Here is a 17793-nt window from a genome sequence, read left to right on the forward strand (position 1 = left end):
ACACAACCCCTCCAGTAACCCTCAGTTTGTTCTCCATATTTATGAGTCTCTTCTGTTTTGTCCCCCTCCCTGTTTGTATATTATTTTTGTTTCCCTTCCCTTATGTTCATCTGTTTTGTCTCTTAAAGTCCTCATATGAGTGAAGTCATATGATTTTTGTCTTTCTCTGACTGACTAATTTCACTTAGCATTATACCCTCCAGCTCCACCCACATAGTTGCAAAAGGCAAGATTTCATTCTTTTTGATTGCCAAGTAATACTCCATTGTATATATACACCACATCTTCTTTATCCATTCATCCATCAATGGACATTTGGGCTCTTTCCATACTTTGGCTATTGTTGATAGTGCTGCTATAAACATGGGGGTGCATGTGTCCCTTCGAAACAGCACACCTATATCCCGTGGATAAATGCCTAGTAGTGCAATTGCTGGGTCGTAGGGTAGTTCTATGTTTAGTTTTTTGAGGAACCTCCATACTGTTTTCCAGAGTGGCTGCACCAGCTTGCATTCCCACCAACAGTGCAAAAGAGATCCTCTTTCTCCGCATCCTCGCCAACATCTGTTGTTGCCTGAGTTGTTCATGTTAGCCATTCTGACAGGTGTAAGGTGGTATCTCATGGTGGTTTTGATTTGTATTTCCCTGATGATGAGTGATGTGGAGCATTTTTTCATGTGTCGGTTGGCCATCTGGATGTCTTCTTTGGAGAAGTGTCTATTCATGTCTTTTGCCCATTTTTTCACTGGATTATTTGTTTTTTGGGTGTTGAGTTTGGTAAGTTCTTTATAGATTTTGGATGCTAACCTTTTATCTGATATGTCATTTGCAAATATCTTCTCCCATTCTGTCGGTTGCCTTTTAGTTTTGCTGATTGTTTCCTTTTCTGTGCAGAAGCAATATGAGTTTCAGTGTATCCTTTGAGGGTTTCTGTATGCACTGATGATTTTAGATTTTGACCTCTGCTTTCTCTGGGTTTTGATTTTCCTGGTATACTTTTCAAATCCTTCTATTTCAAATTTTTGGAGTCACTTCATTTTAGATGTGTGCCGGGTTTTGCTTTTGATCCAGCTAAAAAATAATTTTTATGATCATGATATTGAGCACATTTAAATTTGTCAACATATTATATATAAACATATATATTATATATTGTTTGGTTTTATATTTCTCACACTCTTTTTTTATGTCATTCATTGGTTATATGGGTTTTAAAGTTTTCACTGGATCTGTAATTTTTTCTTTGTTTTTATTTGGGGAGGGTGTTATACATTCTAGTGGTAACTTTATACTCATAGGTTGGTATAACTCTTCTAGCCCTTCAGTTTTCTAGGACAGTAACCATTACATCCATGTTGACTAATGATAAAATGAGCATGTTTCTTCACTCCCCTCTTTCTCTTCTTTTTTTTTTCTTTAATTTAATATTTATGTATTTTTGAGAGTGAGAGACAGAGTGTGAGCTGGGGAGGAACAGAGAGAGAGGGAGACATAGAATCTGAAGCAGGCTCCAGGGTCTAAGCTGTCAGCATAGAGCCTGACACGGGGCTCAAACTCACAAACTGTGAGATCATGACCTGAGCTGAAGTCGGACCCTTGACGACTGAGCCACCCAGGTGCCCCTCTACCTCCTAATTTTATTCACCAATGTGATCTTTTTTTGTGCTTCTTTTATTTTGTTAAATTTATTTATACTACTATTCCTTGACTTGTTGGTTTAAGTCCTTTGTCTCTTAGCTGTTGCTGATTTATCATGAATGAAGCTTCTCCCTAATCGTTCCAGTTTTTGTTAAATTGTATCATTTTGACATTGTCAGGCATGTGGCATTTAGCGTCTGTTTTGTTATCCTATGCTTCACATTATTTTAATCTCACTTCTACATTTAAAAATATACAGCACTCTCCACTAAGTCTTTTTCTAAATTTTCCTCAGTCATCCATCAGTTTACTTTGTAGTAGTTTTCTCGAAAAGGTCTCTCAGAGACAATAGTCCCCGAATTTCCTGAATGTTGAAAATTTGCATTTTTAGATTTGTTGAAACTTCTGTATTTTTAGATTTGAGGCGCAGCTTGAGTGTGTATAATATCCACACTCCACACGTACTTTCTTTGATTTTCTTGTTGGCGTCGCTCTCTCTTCTGGTATTGATCATTGCTGTGAAGATATCTAATGCAAGATACACATTTCTCTCCTTTTAAGCGACTTGATCATCTTGTCTGGCTGCCAAATGATTATCTTTAAAGTCTAATAATTTGACGAAGATGTGCTTCGGTTTGACTTCTGATTCTGTTATTCCTGGTGCCACAGTATGTCCTTCCTGTGTATGTCAGATTGTCTCTAATTTAAGGAAAACTTTACACATAATACCTTCAAATATTTGTTCCATTTTGGTGTTCGTTCTGAAGGACTCATCTGATTGTTGTGTTGGTTGAATCTATTTCTTTTTCAGTGTCACTTTCCTCTCTCATTTCTCTTCTTTTCATTTTCACCTTATTATATTTGTTTGTCTCATTTGTAAACTCCATTTCCCATTATGTTACCACACACTTGTGAGTGAAAATCTCACTTGTGAGATTTTTCCTGAGCTCTGCCAGCTCACTTTCCTCACTTCCTGTTGTGACATTTCCGGAGCTCTTTCACTTCTGCTCTGTGATCTTCCTTTACAGAAATAAGTGCTTTTTCGAGTTTTAAAATATAGTTTGTGACAAAGCGCTTAGTAACAATATTTATCTGGCCAGCGTGGCAGCGTATTTCTGGAGGTAGTTTATGTATTGATTCATTCTTCTCTTTTAAAATTTTTTTAATGTTTTTATTTATTTTTGAGATAGAGAGAGAGAGAGAGAGAGCAAGCAGGGGAGGGGCAGAGAGAGAGGGAGACACAGAATCTGAAGCAGCCTCCAGGCACTGAGCTATCAGCATAGAGACCGACCTGGAGTTCAAACCGTGAGATCATGACCTGAGTCAAAGTCAGACGCTCAACCAACTGAGCCACCCAGGTGCCCCTCTTCTGCCCTTTTTAAAGTTTGTTTTGTTTTGTTTCTAATTTTGCTTATAGTCCTTTGTGTCCACTCTATGCCATTTTTTAAAATTTCCTGTCTTAATTAGTTTTAATGAGTTGGATTTTTTTAGACCTGAAGTTTGTAGTAGGTCCCTAGGGGAGAGTTTGTGGTGTGGGATTGGAGTGGCCTTCAGTTTTTACAACTGACAGGCAAACTGCTTTTAGGAAAAAAATGGCTCATGTGCGTGATTCTTCATGTAGCCCTGCCTCATCTGTTTCTCTGAACCAAACAAGGTGTCGTGGAGGGCTTTTGCTTCCGGCCTTGTTCACCTCTGTTTGCATCCATAGATATAAATGAAAGATAAAGCATTTGTACTGCAGGGTGAGCCCCTCACCTTTAGTCAGTGTCTTTTTGCTAGAACTTTCTGAGATGCTGTGGCTGCTGGCCTTCTTACACTTTCAGACTCATCACCTTATCTCCTGTAACAGCTCTTTGGCTGCCCTTGTTCCTATTTTGCAGGCTGCAGGTTACCTCTATCTTTGGGCTTCACTCACGTGGAGTTTGTTTGCCAAATTATTATTTGTTTTCATTTTTCCTGGTTGTTCTAGTAAAATATTCGAGAGAAAATGGGGAAGGATATTGACTTATACAATCATGTTTATATGGGAAGTGGAGAGGGTTTTTTTTGTTTTTTGTTTTTTGTTTTTTCCCCCTAGTTCATATATATAAAGATGGCAGTATACGGTGAAGTTGTTCAATGTTTATGTAGTTTATTTCATATTCCTCGGGGTTGCCATTTAAAGTATTCCTTTGTCCCGCTCCAACCTCATTCTCTCTCTGTTTTGAACCTTGGTCACATTGTACTGAATTATTCAGAATTACCTGAACGGTGGCTCTTGTTTCTCCACACTTTGGTTTGCTTTGTTCTCTCTCGTTGACATTTCCTTTCCCCCTTACTAACCCTTCTTCACCTCCGTGGCCCTTCTTATCAATTAGAATCCTATCTGGACTTCAAAATCTGCCTCAAATAGTGTCTAATTCTTCAAGCTTTCCCTCTGATCTCTGCATATTGTTACAATCTCTTTATATGCTTAACCAAAATTTCTGTTGCTCCTATTTTCTCAGAACTGTAACTTATTGTACTTGATATTTTGGTCATTTGGGCACTGTGCCTGCTTTCTACCAGTTGGAAGAAGGCCTGCGACTGAGTCATATCTGTGCCTCATTTATGCCCAAGCATAGGACATTGTGCATAATATACATCCAGTAAGCATTTGTTGAAATTATAGAATTAAGCAAAAGGCCAAAATTATTTTCTCGAATGCATGGCACAATTTCCTCCTACATCTCACTGATGCATAAGACGGCCACTCATGGGGGATAATTTGGCTCTTTTTTTCTGAAGCCACAGATCCCTGTAGATCAAAGTATCTTATAAGGACGTGATTGCAGAAGAGCTTGTTTAGTGGTGCAGACAGTCAAACTGTGTTTTGATTGTTTTCATTGTCTTATTTCAATACAGAATAATCTGTTCTTGGCTTATTATGAGTCTTTGATAGCTGCTAAGTAGATGAAAAAGCAAAAATGGAAAATACAAGCTTCTTTAGTCTTCTACTGAAAGTGGTGGAAATCATCATGATATAAATACATTAATAGAACAAACTCTGTTAAAATTTAGCTTTTTAATTTAAACCGAAGTCAAAGAAATAGCAGGAATTTAAGAGAAAATCCCCCCAGATACACTCTTGGTGTTAGAAACATACAAATTTTCAGATAAATTCAAATGGGAATTTTCTCCCCACTATTTCATTTAATTGGGCCTCTTACCAAGTATAATTTACATGTTATTTTCTTCATCATTTTGTAGCTTTGAACGCTGTATTTGATGAGAAAAACTTGTTCCCCAAAGAAATTCTGGATCGTGAGCGAAGAGCCAAGCAATTATATCAAGAAACAAGTAGTGAAGTGAAGATTAAAAGAAATAAGAAGCAATTATAATTGAAGCAAAAATAAATATTTCATTGTCACATAAAATATGAATATAAAATGCAGAGAGGAATAAAGAATTCCGTGCCATTCTTCGACTTTATATTTAAAAAAAGATTTTTTAAATGTTTATTTATTTTTGAGAGAGAGATTAACAAAGTGTGAGCAGGGAAGGGGCAGAGAGAGACAGAGACACAGAATCTGAAGCAGACTCCAGGCTCAGAGCTGTCACTGCAGAGCCTGGTGCAGGGCTCGAACTCAAACTGTGAGACCATGAGTCAAACGCTCAACCAACTGAGCCATCCAGCTGCCCCTCCTTGACTTTGTATTTAACCTTCAGAAAGTTTCGCCTTCAGACAATGTCTTAGTGCTGCTTTTATCCATCACCTTTCACTTTCTGTGCATTGTTAATAAAAGATAGATTGGACTACAGAGGGGCCAATATTAACTGGTATCATCTATTCCCAAGTGGTTTTATATAAAAATGTACATTTTCAGAGCAATGCATTCTAACCAGTTGCCCTTCTGGTTGCTTCTATAGGCAAATATTTTTGATCAATTATTATTATAAAAACCTGCCTTGAAGTTAAATATGGAAAGTACTAACACAGCGAATATCTACAAACTTAACTAAGAAAACCATTTCCAAGTATTTACATACTTTCTAGTTTTTTGAAAATGATTCTGATAATACAGTCAGACCATGTCAGTAGCAGCTATTCCTATTAATTCTTACAGATTTATATCCATTCTTCTGTGTACCTATTGAGAAATTACTGCATATGTTCTGCTTCTGTATTTTGTCTTACCATATTATTGAAGAGCATAGCACTACCAAAGAGGTAATAGTCTCAGAAAAAAAAATTGTTTTGAAGAGACTGGGGCTAGGTATAGGACTCACTCTATGTAGAAGCTCAAGTGGGAAATGTTTGGTTCTGAAAAACAATGCCTCGCTTTTTGGATCCATTTTTCTTTATAAATGTCATCATCTACCAGGTAACCAATATTCTTATGCTGCTTTATTTATTGTGTTCTGTAGGAGTAATTAATAAATTCATTCATATAACTTTAGTTACTACACATTTGCATTTTAAAGACTTCTTTCAAGACCATTTGTATTTTTTAGAAGAATTTTGTACTAACACACACAAGTAAAGGAAATAATTAATATATGAGGGGTCTATTCTGTTCAGTAACTGCAAAATTTCATTGCGTTTAAGCCTCACAGTAATCGTCTATCTATTATAAGGTTAAAATCTGAGATTTGGATTTGTTAGAAGAATGCCCAATTATCTATGGCAGAGTTGAGGTTGAAGCCTGGGTGTGTTTTACTCCAAAGAGTGTGGTTTTGCACTTCAACTTTCTGTTCACTCTCTTCTTGTCAGTATAAAGTCAGTGGACTGAACTTTAACAATGGAGTTTCCAGAATCAGTGGAGCAAATGTTTTAGCTGGTGAGGAAGGAGGCAGAGGAAACGTTTTCAGAAGACACTGCCTATTCCATTTACATTTAAGTGCATCCTGATCAGACCCTGTGACGTCTATGTATACTGCTTTTCCCTCTCCTTGAATGACAACCACATGTGGGAAAGATTTAAAAGAAACATATATTTGAATGTATCAACCAACAAATGTTGGTGAATGTTATCAGAGTGATAAAGACTCTGGAAACCATGTTCCAGAGAAACAGGTAAAGAAATGGGGAAGTCTGGCATAAGAAAGAAAATTCATGGGACATATAACCTATTCTCAAATATTTCAAAGCTGCAATGAGGAAAAAGAGTAGAAGTAGAACCAATGGACACAGTTTTAAGGAGGCAGATTCTAGAATTCTTTCCTGATACCTGCTAAAACAGGAAGGGATTTCTCGTCTTCCCTTGCCTTCCCATCTTGGTGGAGAGGAGTTGGCAGCAGGCTGGCTACATGGCTGTGAAAGGAAGAAGGAGGAGCTGAGAGAAGTCATATGCTCACTGGATCCAAGAGTATGGGACTGGAGAGTGGGAGGAGTGTTTAGGTGGTAGAAAGGCAGAGAGGGTGAGTAGAGGAAATGGCCGGCACAGTTGGGAGGTTGCTTACACTGAGAAAATAAACATTGACTAAGTAAATGAATAAATTCGTGAATATATTAAGAATGAGAGGCAGGTGTCTCACTTTTATAGAGGTATTTATAAAATTTCCAAGGGGGGAAGCTAGAAAGAACCCTGAGATCATAGATTGGGTCTGAGATTCCAGTGTGAATTGATGGTTTTAGAGAGAGGGAGGGACGGAGGGAGGGAGGAAGGAAGAAAAGAAGGAAGGAAGGAAAGGAAAAGAAAAAAAGAAAAGGAAGAAGGAAGGAAGAAATGTTTAAGAGTGATTAAGAAGCTATGTTTGCAGCTTGCTCGCAAATGATTCAGAAAATGCTAATTATAATTGTGTCTACACATACATACACCATATATATATAATGCATGTATATATGACTTTATGTATATATATATACATACATATATATAATATACATACATATATACATACATACATATATACATACATACATATATATACATACATACATATATATAATATATAATATTATATATAATATTATATATTTTATATATATATATATATATAGGAGAGAGAAAGAAGGAGGGAAAGATTAGCTATATAGATTGAGCATACATATGTGGTAGAAGGCTAACAATTGGGAAAACAGAGAGAAGGAGAGAGGGAGATGGTAGTTCTTTTTATTATACCAGCAAATTTTCTGTAAATTTGGAAGTATTTCAAAGATTTTTTTTTTTTAGATGAAAAAGGTTGCCTTGGGAAAAAAAGATTTTTTGAGATGTTCCAGCAGAGGCTGAGTAACTCTCTCACGGGGATATTGTAGAAAATTCTTGCACTGGTCGGGAGGTTTGATTAGATAATCCATCATTTCAAACTTAGAGCATATGATTTATGAATCATAGATTGATGACAGTACAGTGGAGTGAAATTTGAGCCACATTTCTAGAAATTTAGAGGAATATTAAGATGTTAAAGAGAGGAAATATGGGTACCACGTACTTTGTGAAGGCTCTATTTTCCATTCATGCGCCCACCCATCCATCTGTTCATCCATTCATCCACCTATCCAACCAATTATCTAAGATACATACAAGGGAGTGTTTTAGACACCAGGTATATACCTATAAATAGAATACACTTCTCTTACCATCAGGTTCCTGGAGTGAAAGTACATAAAATGCAGTGATTTATTAAGCAAAGATTGAATGAGCCCACTAGTTTTTCTGGTATAAATTGGAAATTCTTTTGCTAGACATCTTTTTCTTTTTCTTTTTTTTTTTTTTTTTTTACCCTTGTAGATGACTTTGTTTGAAACGATTAGTGAAATAGTCTGTTTCATATGAACATACCTTCTCTCTGTAGCCTACCACATGTGTAAGGCAATTGTGCTGTGTTAAAACCCTAATCCCATCTTTAATTAACTTCAGGGGCTCTTCCAGGAAAGGAAAAAGACATTTAGTTATTATGTCTCTTCTATCTTACAGCATCTAATTGTGCTAGGCAGGTAGCAGGGTCTCACCTATAAAATGTTAATAGAACTGAAGACTTTATAAGCTATTTCTGAAATTAACACTTAGGTTCAATGATTTAAGATCCATTTTTTCTACAGTGAAAGGAACTTGTCACATTAAAATAGAATGTGCCAGAACTTTCAATAGGCTACTTTGTTTGTAATATGTAGGTTTACACTAAATATAATTTAACCTGTTATCTTTTCAGAACATGTTCCTCTTATCACATGATATATGGAGCAAACTGAGAGAGGAACAAAATGCCTGAAATTAACCCGTGCTCAGATAGAATAATTAGCTTTTAAGTCCTATATTAACGAGAACATTTGCTTGTATGTTTTTAAAGTTGGGAATTATATACAATTTTACTTTTAAAAAGCTACAAAATGCTAAGAAAGATAATGAGATTGAACCTATAACTTCTTGCTATTGTTTTTATTATACATATCCCCAGATTTATTTTTTACAGTGGAGGAGTGATGGCGCTCAAATTTATACCAAGACACTTTGGCTCTCACTAATGAAATATTGTATATATTATATATAATATATACATATTATATATAATATGTTATATATATTATATATAATATATACATATTATATATAATATGTTATATATATTATATATATAATATATATATTTATACATATATATACATATACATATAATATATATATATTTCAAATATATATATAAATATTTGCTCATGCTCTAGGGGCAAAATAGAGTTGTAGAAGGAACAGATTTATGAAAATATTTAAAAGGCCTGCAGTAATATTTTATGGACAATTGTGGTATCATTATTTTCAATTAAAAGAGCTTAAACCAGGGAGGAGAAATTCTTGGCCATTCTTTTTTACTCCTCAAGAGACAGGAAAATGTGCAGTGTGCTTGAACTGCTCTAACATAAGATCCTTACAGAAAGTTTCATTAAGTGATCTTATTAAGACAGAGTGTCTGTCTCTGTCATTGCAAGGAAAGCAATGACCTGTTCCTGGGTAAATCACATTATGATCTGAGTAATATGGAGAAATAATAACTTGGTAACTCAGGGTACTTGTGATGGATGTTTGCTAGTGTCACTACAGGGGTAGAAAAACATTGATTGAATGAGAGTCTTTGGACATTCAGACTTATTGTTTATGAATTACACAGTAAAACAAGAAGGATAGAGCTCTTGTGCTGCCTAACTCTGTTTTTGGAAAATTATCTCTAACAGTGTTAAGCTAAAGCTGGAGAGGAGTTTGCTTATGTTAGAGCAAGTGATATTAGAATATAACCCAAGACTTAGAAAACATTAAGAGATGCCTAGATGGACAATTAAGAATTTTAGTGAATTAGGACATTATGGCCTATAGCAATTATCAGGCTTCCCATGGCTTTCCGTAAGCTCTAGCCCTGTCAGGACATTGAAAGAAGTTACTTCTCAGGTATTTACATCCATTTTATCTTGTTTTTATAAGGCTATCAGAAGTGACATTACATTTAGTTATCAATGGTGACTATTTGTTTAATTGCATCTGGAACAAATTTTCCATTTCTCTTCTCGGAGGCCACAGATGAATCAGTGTGTTTAATATCTGATTGCCTTTGAGGTAATTGATTTGAACTAGAAGAATGAGATCACAATCTATTCAATTATGAATCCATTTTTTTTTATTAATGAACTACTGGTAGAGAAAATTACGTAAAAGTTTAAAGGCATGTAAAAGTAACACTGATGTGTATTATCAAATTACCTATGTTTAATCGTATTGTCCTCATATGATTTGGTAAATCAATAATCTTAATCTGGTCTTTTGGTTCATCATGGAGAGTATATTTCTTCAATATCCACCCTTTTTCCTAAGGATTAAAATGAGCCTTGTAACCACAGGAAATTCCTGTGACTATTGTATGATTTGATGAATTGTTGAGAACTTTGTAAATGCAGCAGCAATTTGTCTCTGCATTCTGGACTTGATTTAGCTTTATCCTTTTTCTCACAGGCTTTCTGAAATATTTATGATGGTATACAGTGGTAATCTGATGCAGAAGTCCTGTGAGAAACAAAAAGAACTAATTACTAACCAATTTACAAGCCTTGGCACATTCTTCCAAATTCTGTTTCGACTTACTATAAAAGAAGTGGAATAATGGATTAAATAATATAAGCTTAATGCTTTGAAAAAATCCTGTTATGGTTTTCTCTCTCACTTCTTGCCTATTGCGTCGTTGATCATTAACCGATCATATTAGTCCTTTTATGCAAATGTAGTGAACACCTGCTTTGGGTTTAGAGGAATTAATCATACAGTGTTCAAGATAAGTAAATTTGGCCTTGACTGATCAGGTGTTTTATGTACTAGTGTTTCCCAGCAGGCACATTTCAGTTATAACATCACAGTGAATAATCAGAAGCCAATTTGGGGTAAGTACCTTAAAATTAAATAGCTTTTGAATGCAGTACATATGCGATAATATTGATCATGAGTATTTAATAGAGCAGGGGACTGGCATTTCAATTCACTTTGATAGCAGATCTTATTTAAATTTATCAAATTAACACATTACTTTTATTCTCCTTAAATAATGTCATTATAAATTTGAAGTCCTGTAAATTCTTATGGGACTAGTCATTATGTTGTTTAGTTCACCAGTACTTCATGCTTTCTAATGAGATCTAATGAGATAGGATCCAAAACACAATGAGGTTAAGTGAACTTTTGAAAACATTTCGTGTGTGTGTGTGAGATTATAATTTGTTCAATGCCTAGAAATTTTCTGGGAGAATTAGACGCTCAAATAATATAAAGTTTTTTTGATGTTTATTTATTTTTGAAGGAGAAAGGGGGAGACAGAGCATGGGGGAGGGAGGGGCAGAGAGAGAGGGAGACACAGAATCTGAACCTGGATGCAGGCTCTGAGCTGTCAACGCGGGGCTTGAACTCACGAACCGGGAGATCATGACCTGAGCTGAAGTGGGACGCTTAACTGACTGAGCCACCCAAGCACCCCGATGCTCAAATAATATAAATTTTAATTATTAAGATTATCAGTATAATGAGAGGATACCCCTCAGATTCTACCATAAGGAAAAATTTGTATCCTTCATAGTATTGTTTATTATTGTATTACAAACCAAATACATAAAGATGTACCTAAAGAACTACCACTTGATGACTTAAAAGTACTAATAACATTGTGACTACTTATATATCTACAAACTTCTATTTTTAATCAGAAATCTTCTGAGATAGTGAATGTATTCGAAAATGATACATAGGGGCACCTGGGTGGCTCAGTTGGTTAAGCAGTCTGACTCTTGATGTCTGTTCAGGTTATAATCTCATGGTTCATGAGTTCAAGCCCCATTTGGGCTCAGCGCTGACAGCTCAGATCCTGCTTAGGATTCTCTCTCTCTCCTCTCTCTCTCTCCCCTCCTCCCTCTTACATGTGCTCTCTCTCTCTCTCTCAAAATGAATAGATAAACATTAAAAAGAAAGAAAATGGTAAACAGAAATTTATTTTTGTGTATAAAACTTTTCTTACTCGCTGGCTTTTACTTTTGTTGCATTTCCACTCACAACCTTATGTACTAACTTAATCCTCAATAAACCATTTGATAATATATATTTATATTTGCAATTTACCAACATGCTATTTTTTACCATTTGTTTTAAATTGCATTTTGAAGTCTTTTTCCTTTGCAAATTGTATATCTAAACAAATAGAGTTTAGCTACAAATATTAGAAGGCAATTTGAAGTAGCTACATAATGACTCCACAGATTAGCTTTAGAGAGTATTTGACTATTAGTAATCTTTATATGTAATAGTGACTCTTAACCCACTTATGGGTCATGGTGACCCTTCCAATGGTCTGCAAAAGCACTTTAGAAATATAGTTCTTCATTTTTAAGGGTAACAATACATTGTTCTGGAGGCTTTCATCTTTACCCCCCAATGAACAGTTACTTCCCAGTAACCTATGAAACTGGGAGTTATTAAGAGTTCCTGAAATATAGTTTTTGCAAGGTAAAATTAGCGTTACTAAAATTCATGAGGTTTTGGGGTCAGTATTCCATGAAGTCTAATATTGCAAAACTCATTCTCAAGACATAATCAGATGGTTGAATTTCCTGTACTTTTAGTGGAGCGCACTTGAATAAGGTGTCATTAGTGTTGTGACTTGGCTAAAGTTTTCAGCTGCAGCTTTCTTACGTGTTAACTTGTCAAATTATTCTTGGTTTCTTAGAAAGTGCTTTTTTCTTTTGTTATTGTTGTAGTGTTACATTTAATTGCATTTCCTTACAGGTTTTCTGAGTTTTTCCTTCCTTTGAAAAAGTACAATGTGAATTTTAGGGTATTTCACCCTCTAGAAGTAGGAGTCCACAAAGTATGAAAATTCATACCATAAAAACTTTACCAGATTACTCAAACTGATTTAGAATACATTAACTTTGCACTATTATAGGTTCAAAACCACACTGGAGTGTCTTCATATTTTATTCCATTTCTCTTTTCATCTATAAACCATTTTCGAGTAGTGTGGAGAGAGGATTCCCTTGATAAAGAGTTACAGGTATCTCACTTAAAACCATGGGAAAGATAGGAAAAAGTATCAGTTAGCTATTTAGAGATCATATTGCTATTGACGTTGTTCCAGAATTATAATTTCTTCTTTGATTTTAGAAGACTGCCTTATGTTTTGGACTAGTTCTTGAAGGAATATAAAAATGCCATTTGCACATGCTTATTTCTCCTAATAGATGAGGCTTATTCTGCAAACTGGCATGAGAATCTCCTTGTAATAATGCTTGACTTAAGACAAAGAATTCTAATAGGAAGAAGGTTGTCAGTTGAGCTCACTATGGTCACCTCTGGTTATTTTGAAAACTAATGAATTTTAAATTAATGCACAGAAGTCAAAATGGATAAGATCTTGTTGTGGAGTCTACTGTTGATTTGTTCTGGAAGTCAAGCCTCAAGACCCTTGGCTCAAAGAAATATCGAATTTGCAGTGGATCTTTATCAAGCTATTTGTTTATCTCATAAGGACAACATTGTATTTTCCCCCCTTGGAACAACGTTGGTTCTTGGGATGGTACAACTGGGAGCAAAAGGAAACGCACAGGAGCAGATAAGACAAACGTTAAAACTTCAGGAAAACTCAACTGGTGAGATTCTTACATATAATTATTAAAAAATTTTTTTAATGTTTATTTATTTTGGAGACAGAGACAGAGCATGAGTGGGGGAGGGGCAGAGAACGAGGGAGACACAGAATCCAAGGCAGGCTCCAGGCTCGGAGCTATCAGTGCAGAGCTCAATGCGGGGCTCAAACTCACAGACCAGGAGATCATGACCTGAGCTGAAGTTGGATGCTTAACCAACTGAGCCACCCAGGTGCCCCATTACATATGATTATTTATGCTGGATAAGATCTGGCCAAATTTATTTTTAAAATTAGAAGTTCAGGGTGACACAACTTAAATCAATGGAAAATGTTATCAAAAGTGTAAAATTATAATAAAATGGAGAATTGTATATAATAATCATTTTAATTGTTTCCCAATGAAAATGTTACCAAAAGAATGTATTATTTTTAATACAGATATAAAGGTGTGAGTGTGACAGTATATTTTCTTCTGGTCTGGTTTAGCCAGATTTAATTAATTGAGATCGTGTTGTGTGCGTAAATGTGTGTATGTGTATGGTTTTCTGTTTGTTTGTTTATATTTCCACTATCATGATGCTATGATCATTTTTCGCATCAGTTTCAGAATATGGTTCTTAATTGTTGCATTTCATGGCCTCTTACGGAACTATCATTACTTACTTACCCCTTCTTCATTAGGTTGTTTCCAGTATTTCTGTTATAAAAATGCTTCAACGAGCATCCTTACCCAGAAATCTTTGTGTGCATCTCTCATTACTTTATTAGCTTTCTAAAGTTAGTTTTCTAAATAAAATTTAACTTTTTCACTTAACTGAGACCAAGAAAAAGTCTTAATTTATACATTTAAAAAGCTTGTTTGGTTAATAGTTTTTAAAGAAAATCTGAAAAAAAAATTACATAAACCATCCAAGGCCTTTTGGCGTTTGAGGGGTTGCTGTCTTAGAGTCTCCCAAAGGCCTATGTGAGCTACTGTAGAGCTTTGGTGCTGGTGTCCTGTTTGAAAGGGCAGTTGTCCCTTTCTCGGGCTATCCTGTGTTCTCGATTTCCATAATAATTTTAATTTAAACTTCTACATCACTGTCAGATAATATGTCCTAAACATCAGAGCAAATTTCCAGATTTTTCGATTTGGAAATGTAATCACTGTAACTATAACTAATTTCAGTATGTTTGCCTTAGAACAGAGCACTTATATTTAGGAATTTGCCTTTCTGTTTTTACAAAGTCTCATTTGCTTCATTTTAAATAAAGGCAATTTTATGTAGAAAAGAAGTTGGTGATAGTGAAGTTAATTGCAAGAATTTTCCTTTGTGAATAATGTAAAATGAAGCCACTGTGTTCCAGATTTAGTCTTGACTGTCTAGATTAATTTCAGCAAATCCCATAAAAGAGTCGCAGAAGCATTTCATCACTTGATACTGCTTTGAAAAGTAAAAATACATTTATAAAGATATGTAAAGTTGACTCTAAGATAAATTAGCAAAATTAGTGCCTCTGAAATCTAAATTACTCTAAATGGATATATCTTGTAGAGAAACAGAAATGTTAACAACTCTGGATTGTGAATGTAATGCTAATCATAGCAATAATGATGATGACACTATCAAACATGTATATAGTGTAGCAGACACTTTTTTCTGTGCTTGATATGTGCTCTCCTACTTAATATTTACAGTTACTCTGTGAGGTAGACATAACCCTGCTGTTTAGATGAGGACATGGAAGCAAAGAAAGGTTAAAGTAGCTTGTCCAGAATAAATTCCAAAAATGATTCAGTAAGAGTTCTAGATCAGAAGAGCAATATATTATATTTTCCTTGGGAAAATATAGTCGGGCAGTTAAACATTAACATTGTAACACATGTAACAAAATCTATCAAAATTGCTTTCTTTTTTTTTTTTAACTTTTTTAAATCTTTATTTATTTTTGAGAGAGAGACAGAGTGTGAGCAGGGGAGGAGCAGAGAGAGAGGGAGACACAGAACCTGAAGCAGGCTCCAGGCTCCGAGATATCAGCACAGAGCCCGACGCGGGGCTCAAACTCATGAATCGTGAGATCATGACCTGAGCCGAAGTCGGATGCTCAACTGACTGAGCCACCCAGGCGCCCCTCAAAATTGCTTTCTATTATGCTTTGTGAAGGAGAGAGACACAGGGACACAGTTGGAAGGTTATTGCAAAAGGAAAAGGAAGATGAGCCAGAGAGAGAGAAAATATGAAAAAAATAAACTCTGGAGAAAAAAAGGAGGAGAGAATTAAGGAACAAAGAAAAAGGAGACAGAGTTAAGGAAGGGAACAGAGTGGAAGAGAGCAAGGAAATGGAGAAGAGGCCCAGATGGTCTAAAGAAAGAAGAGCAAAGTGGTGTGAAGGGCGGAACAAGGTGTAAGATCAGAAGGTGGTGCCTGGTACGGCCACCTTGGAACCCAAGAGGAACAGGAAAATCACTAGTAATGATCCTGTCTTCATTGAGCATTTTTACAAATGTACCTCATGGATTTCTTTGATTAATATGGATTTTTACTGTTACAGTAAAATATTATCTTGATTATTGAGTCTGCTGGCATCTCATTAAATTTCATGCTCAATATAAATGCCTCCTTGACTCATCTTGGTCCTGGTCCTACCTTCCATTCCCAGTGGTTATCAAAAGTTACTACCTGTCATACTAGGCTGTTTTATGTTAACACCTGGCTTATTCTACAGATGGTCATACAATTCCTGGCATCCTATCCCCACAGGGCTCTCAGTGTCCTCAGTTTTCCTTCTTTCCCCCAATTGTCAAAACTTCTGCTCAGAATTTACCTTCTCTAGTCTACCCAGCATCTGATAATGCTCCGTTTTGCTTTGCCTCTAACATGCTGCTTACTAATCAAAGACTAACTGGGGTGCTTGCTATTCTAAGAGTGTTATGGAAAGAGGGTCAGCTTTGCATTCTGATCCCAGTTCCAAAACCAAATAATCTTGTGATTTGGCACCTCTCCAGTGACTGTACGTCTCTGGATTTTAGATTCCTCACTATAAAAAGAAGAGTTTTAATAAATGATTCATATGGACCTTTTGGCTAAAATAATCTATAATCCTATGACTGCCTTTGTTTTCATCTTTAGATCTCTCATATTTCACACACAGTTGGCCTTTGGGCTCTTAATAGCAGGAGAAGTATACATGTACTGAATTTTAGAACATTTTCTGGAGGACTAGTACAATCAAACCAAAAGTTATATTCACCCCATGGCCTATAGGTGTTCTATGACTCTGTTTTAGGAAATGAAATAAATTTATTCTCACTGCTTATTGGGAGCCATGTATACATATTCATTTTGATCTGTGCTAGAAGAGGGTATTAATCTGAAATTAAATCAAATTTATAAGACAGATAACTTTATATTCTCCTCCAAACTTGTGCTACTTGATGACATTTTTCATTGACTTCTGAGTCCAGTGATTTATCAAAGGGAAACTGACTGTTTGTCATACAGTCTTGGACCTTAAGTACATGACATAAATCTATTTGCTCTGACAAATGAGTTGGAACTATTTTTTCTCCCCTTCCCCTCCCCCCCCATTCCTTTAAAGATGTTCATAAATTACAAACTTCTGAGGATTGGTTTCAAATTCTGCCACTTCATTTCTGACCTTAATTAATTCTTTTGAAAAAACTCACATGCCTTAACTCAGAAAGTCTCTATAGCCTGCCTTTATTGAGATATTTCCTCAGCTTCAAATAGCAAATGATTGCATCTAAAACTATCGCAGAAAACAGTTAAATAGATTAACTTTCATTCCTTCCTTATGTAAGAATTCTAGGATTGTAAAGATTTAGTGAAATTCTTCTAATCCAACCAAAGGAAGTAAGTTTTTAGGGCTAAGATTGTTTATATCTGTATCTATATCCCCAGAATGTAGCATCATGGAGTTTGAAACATAATGAAATATACCTCCCAGAGCCTGCGATATGGTTATGTGGGTTGTACCTGCACAAGAGCAGGGGAGGACAAGGAGACAAGTGGGAATGGAAATGCAGGCTCCACTCAGCTAGACAAGATATGAGGCCACTGGGCTGAAACCCTCCTCCTCCCCCACCTG

General features: G+C 35.6%; 2 protein-coding genes across 2 annotated transcripts in view; both read left to right on the forward strand.

The window, feature by feature from the left end:
* WDR49 (WD repeat domain 49) overlaps positions 1–6266 on the forward strand; it is a 140202-nt gene extending 133936 nt beyond the window's left edge. Inside the window, exon 18 of the mRNA XM_027061483.2 lies at positions 4867–6266. Coding sequence (XP_026917284.2) covers positions 4867–4997 — 131 coding nt within the window. The 3' untranslated portion in view covers positions 4998–6266. The remainder of the gene's footprint in view (positions 1–4866) is intronic.
* Positions 6267–10809: 4543 nt separating this feature from the next.
* The window catches only part of SERPINI2 (serpin family I member 2), a 34009-nt gene continuing 27025 nt past the window's right edge, over positions 10810–17793 (forward strand). The window contains exons 1-2 of the mRNA XM_015088585.3: positions 10810–10957; positions 13451–13705. Of these exons, the coding sequence (XP_014944071.1) occupies positions 13459–13705 (247 nt within the window). The 5' untranslated portion in view covers positions 10810–10957; positions 13451–13458. The remainder of the gene's footprint in view (positions 10958–13450; positions 13706–17793) is intronic.

This window comes from Acinonyx jubatus, chromosome C2 (assembly GCF_027475565.1).
Source record: "Acinonyx jubatus isolate Ajub_Pintada_27869175 chromosome C2, VMU_Ajub_asm_v1.0, whole genome shotgun sequence".
In the NCBI taxonomy this organism is placed as follows: domain Eukaryota; kingdom Metazoa; phylum Chordata; class Mammalia; order Carnivora; family Felidae; genus Acinonyx; species Acinonyx jubatus.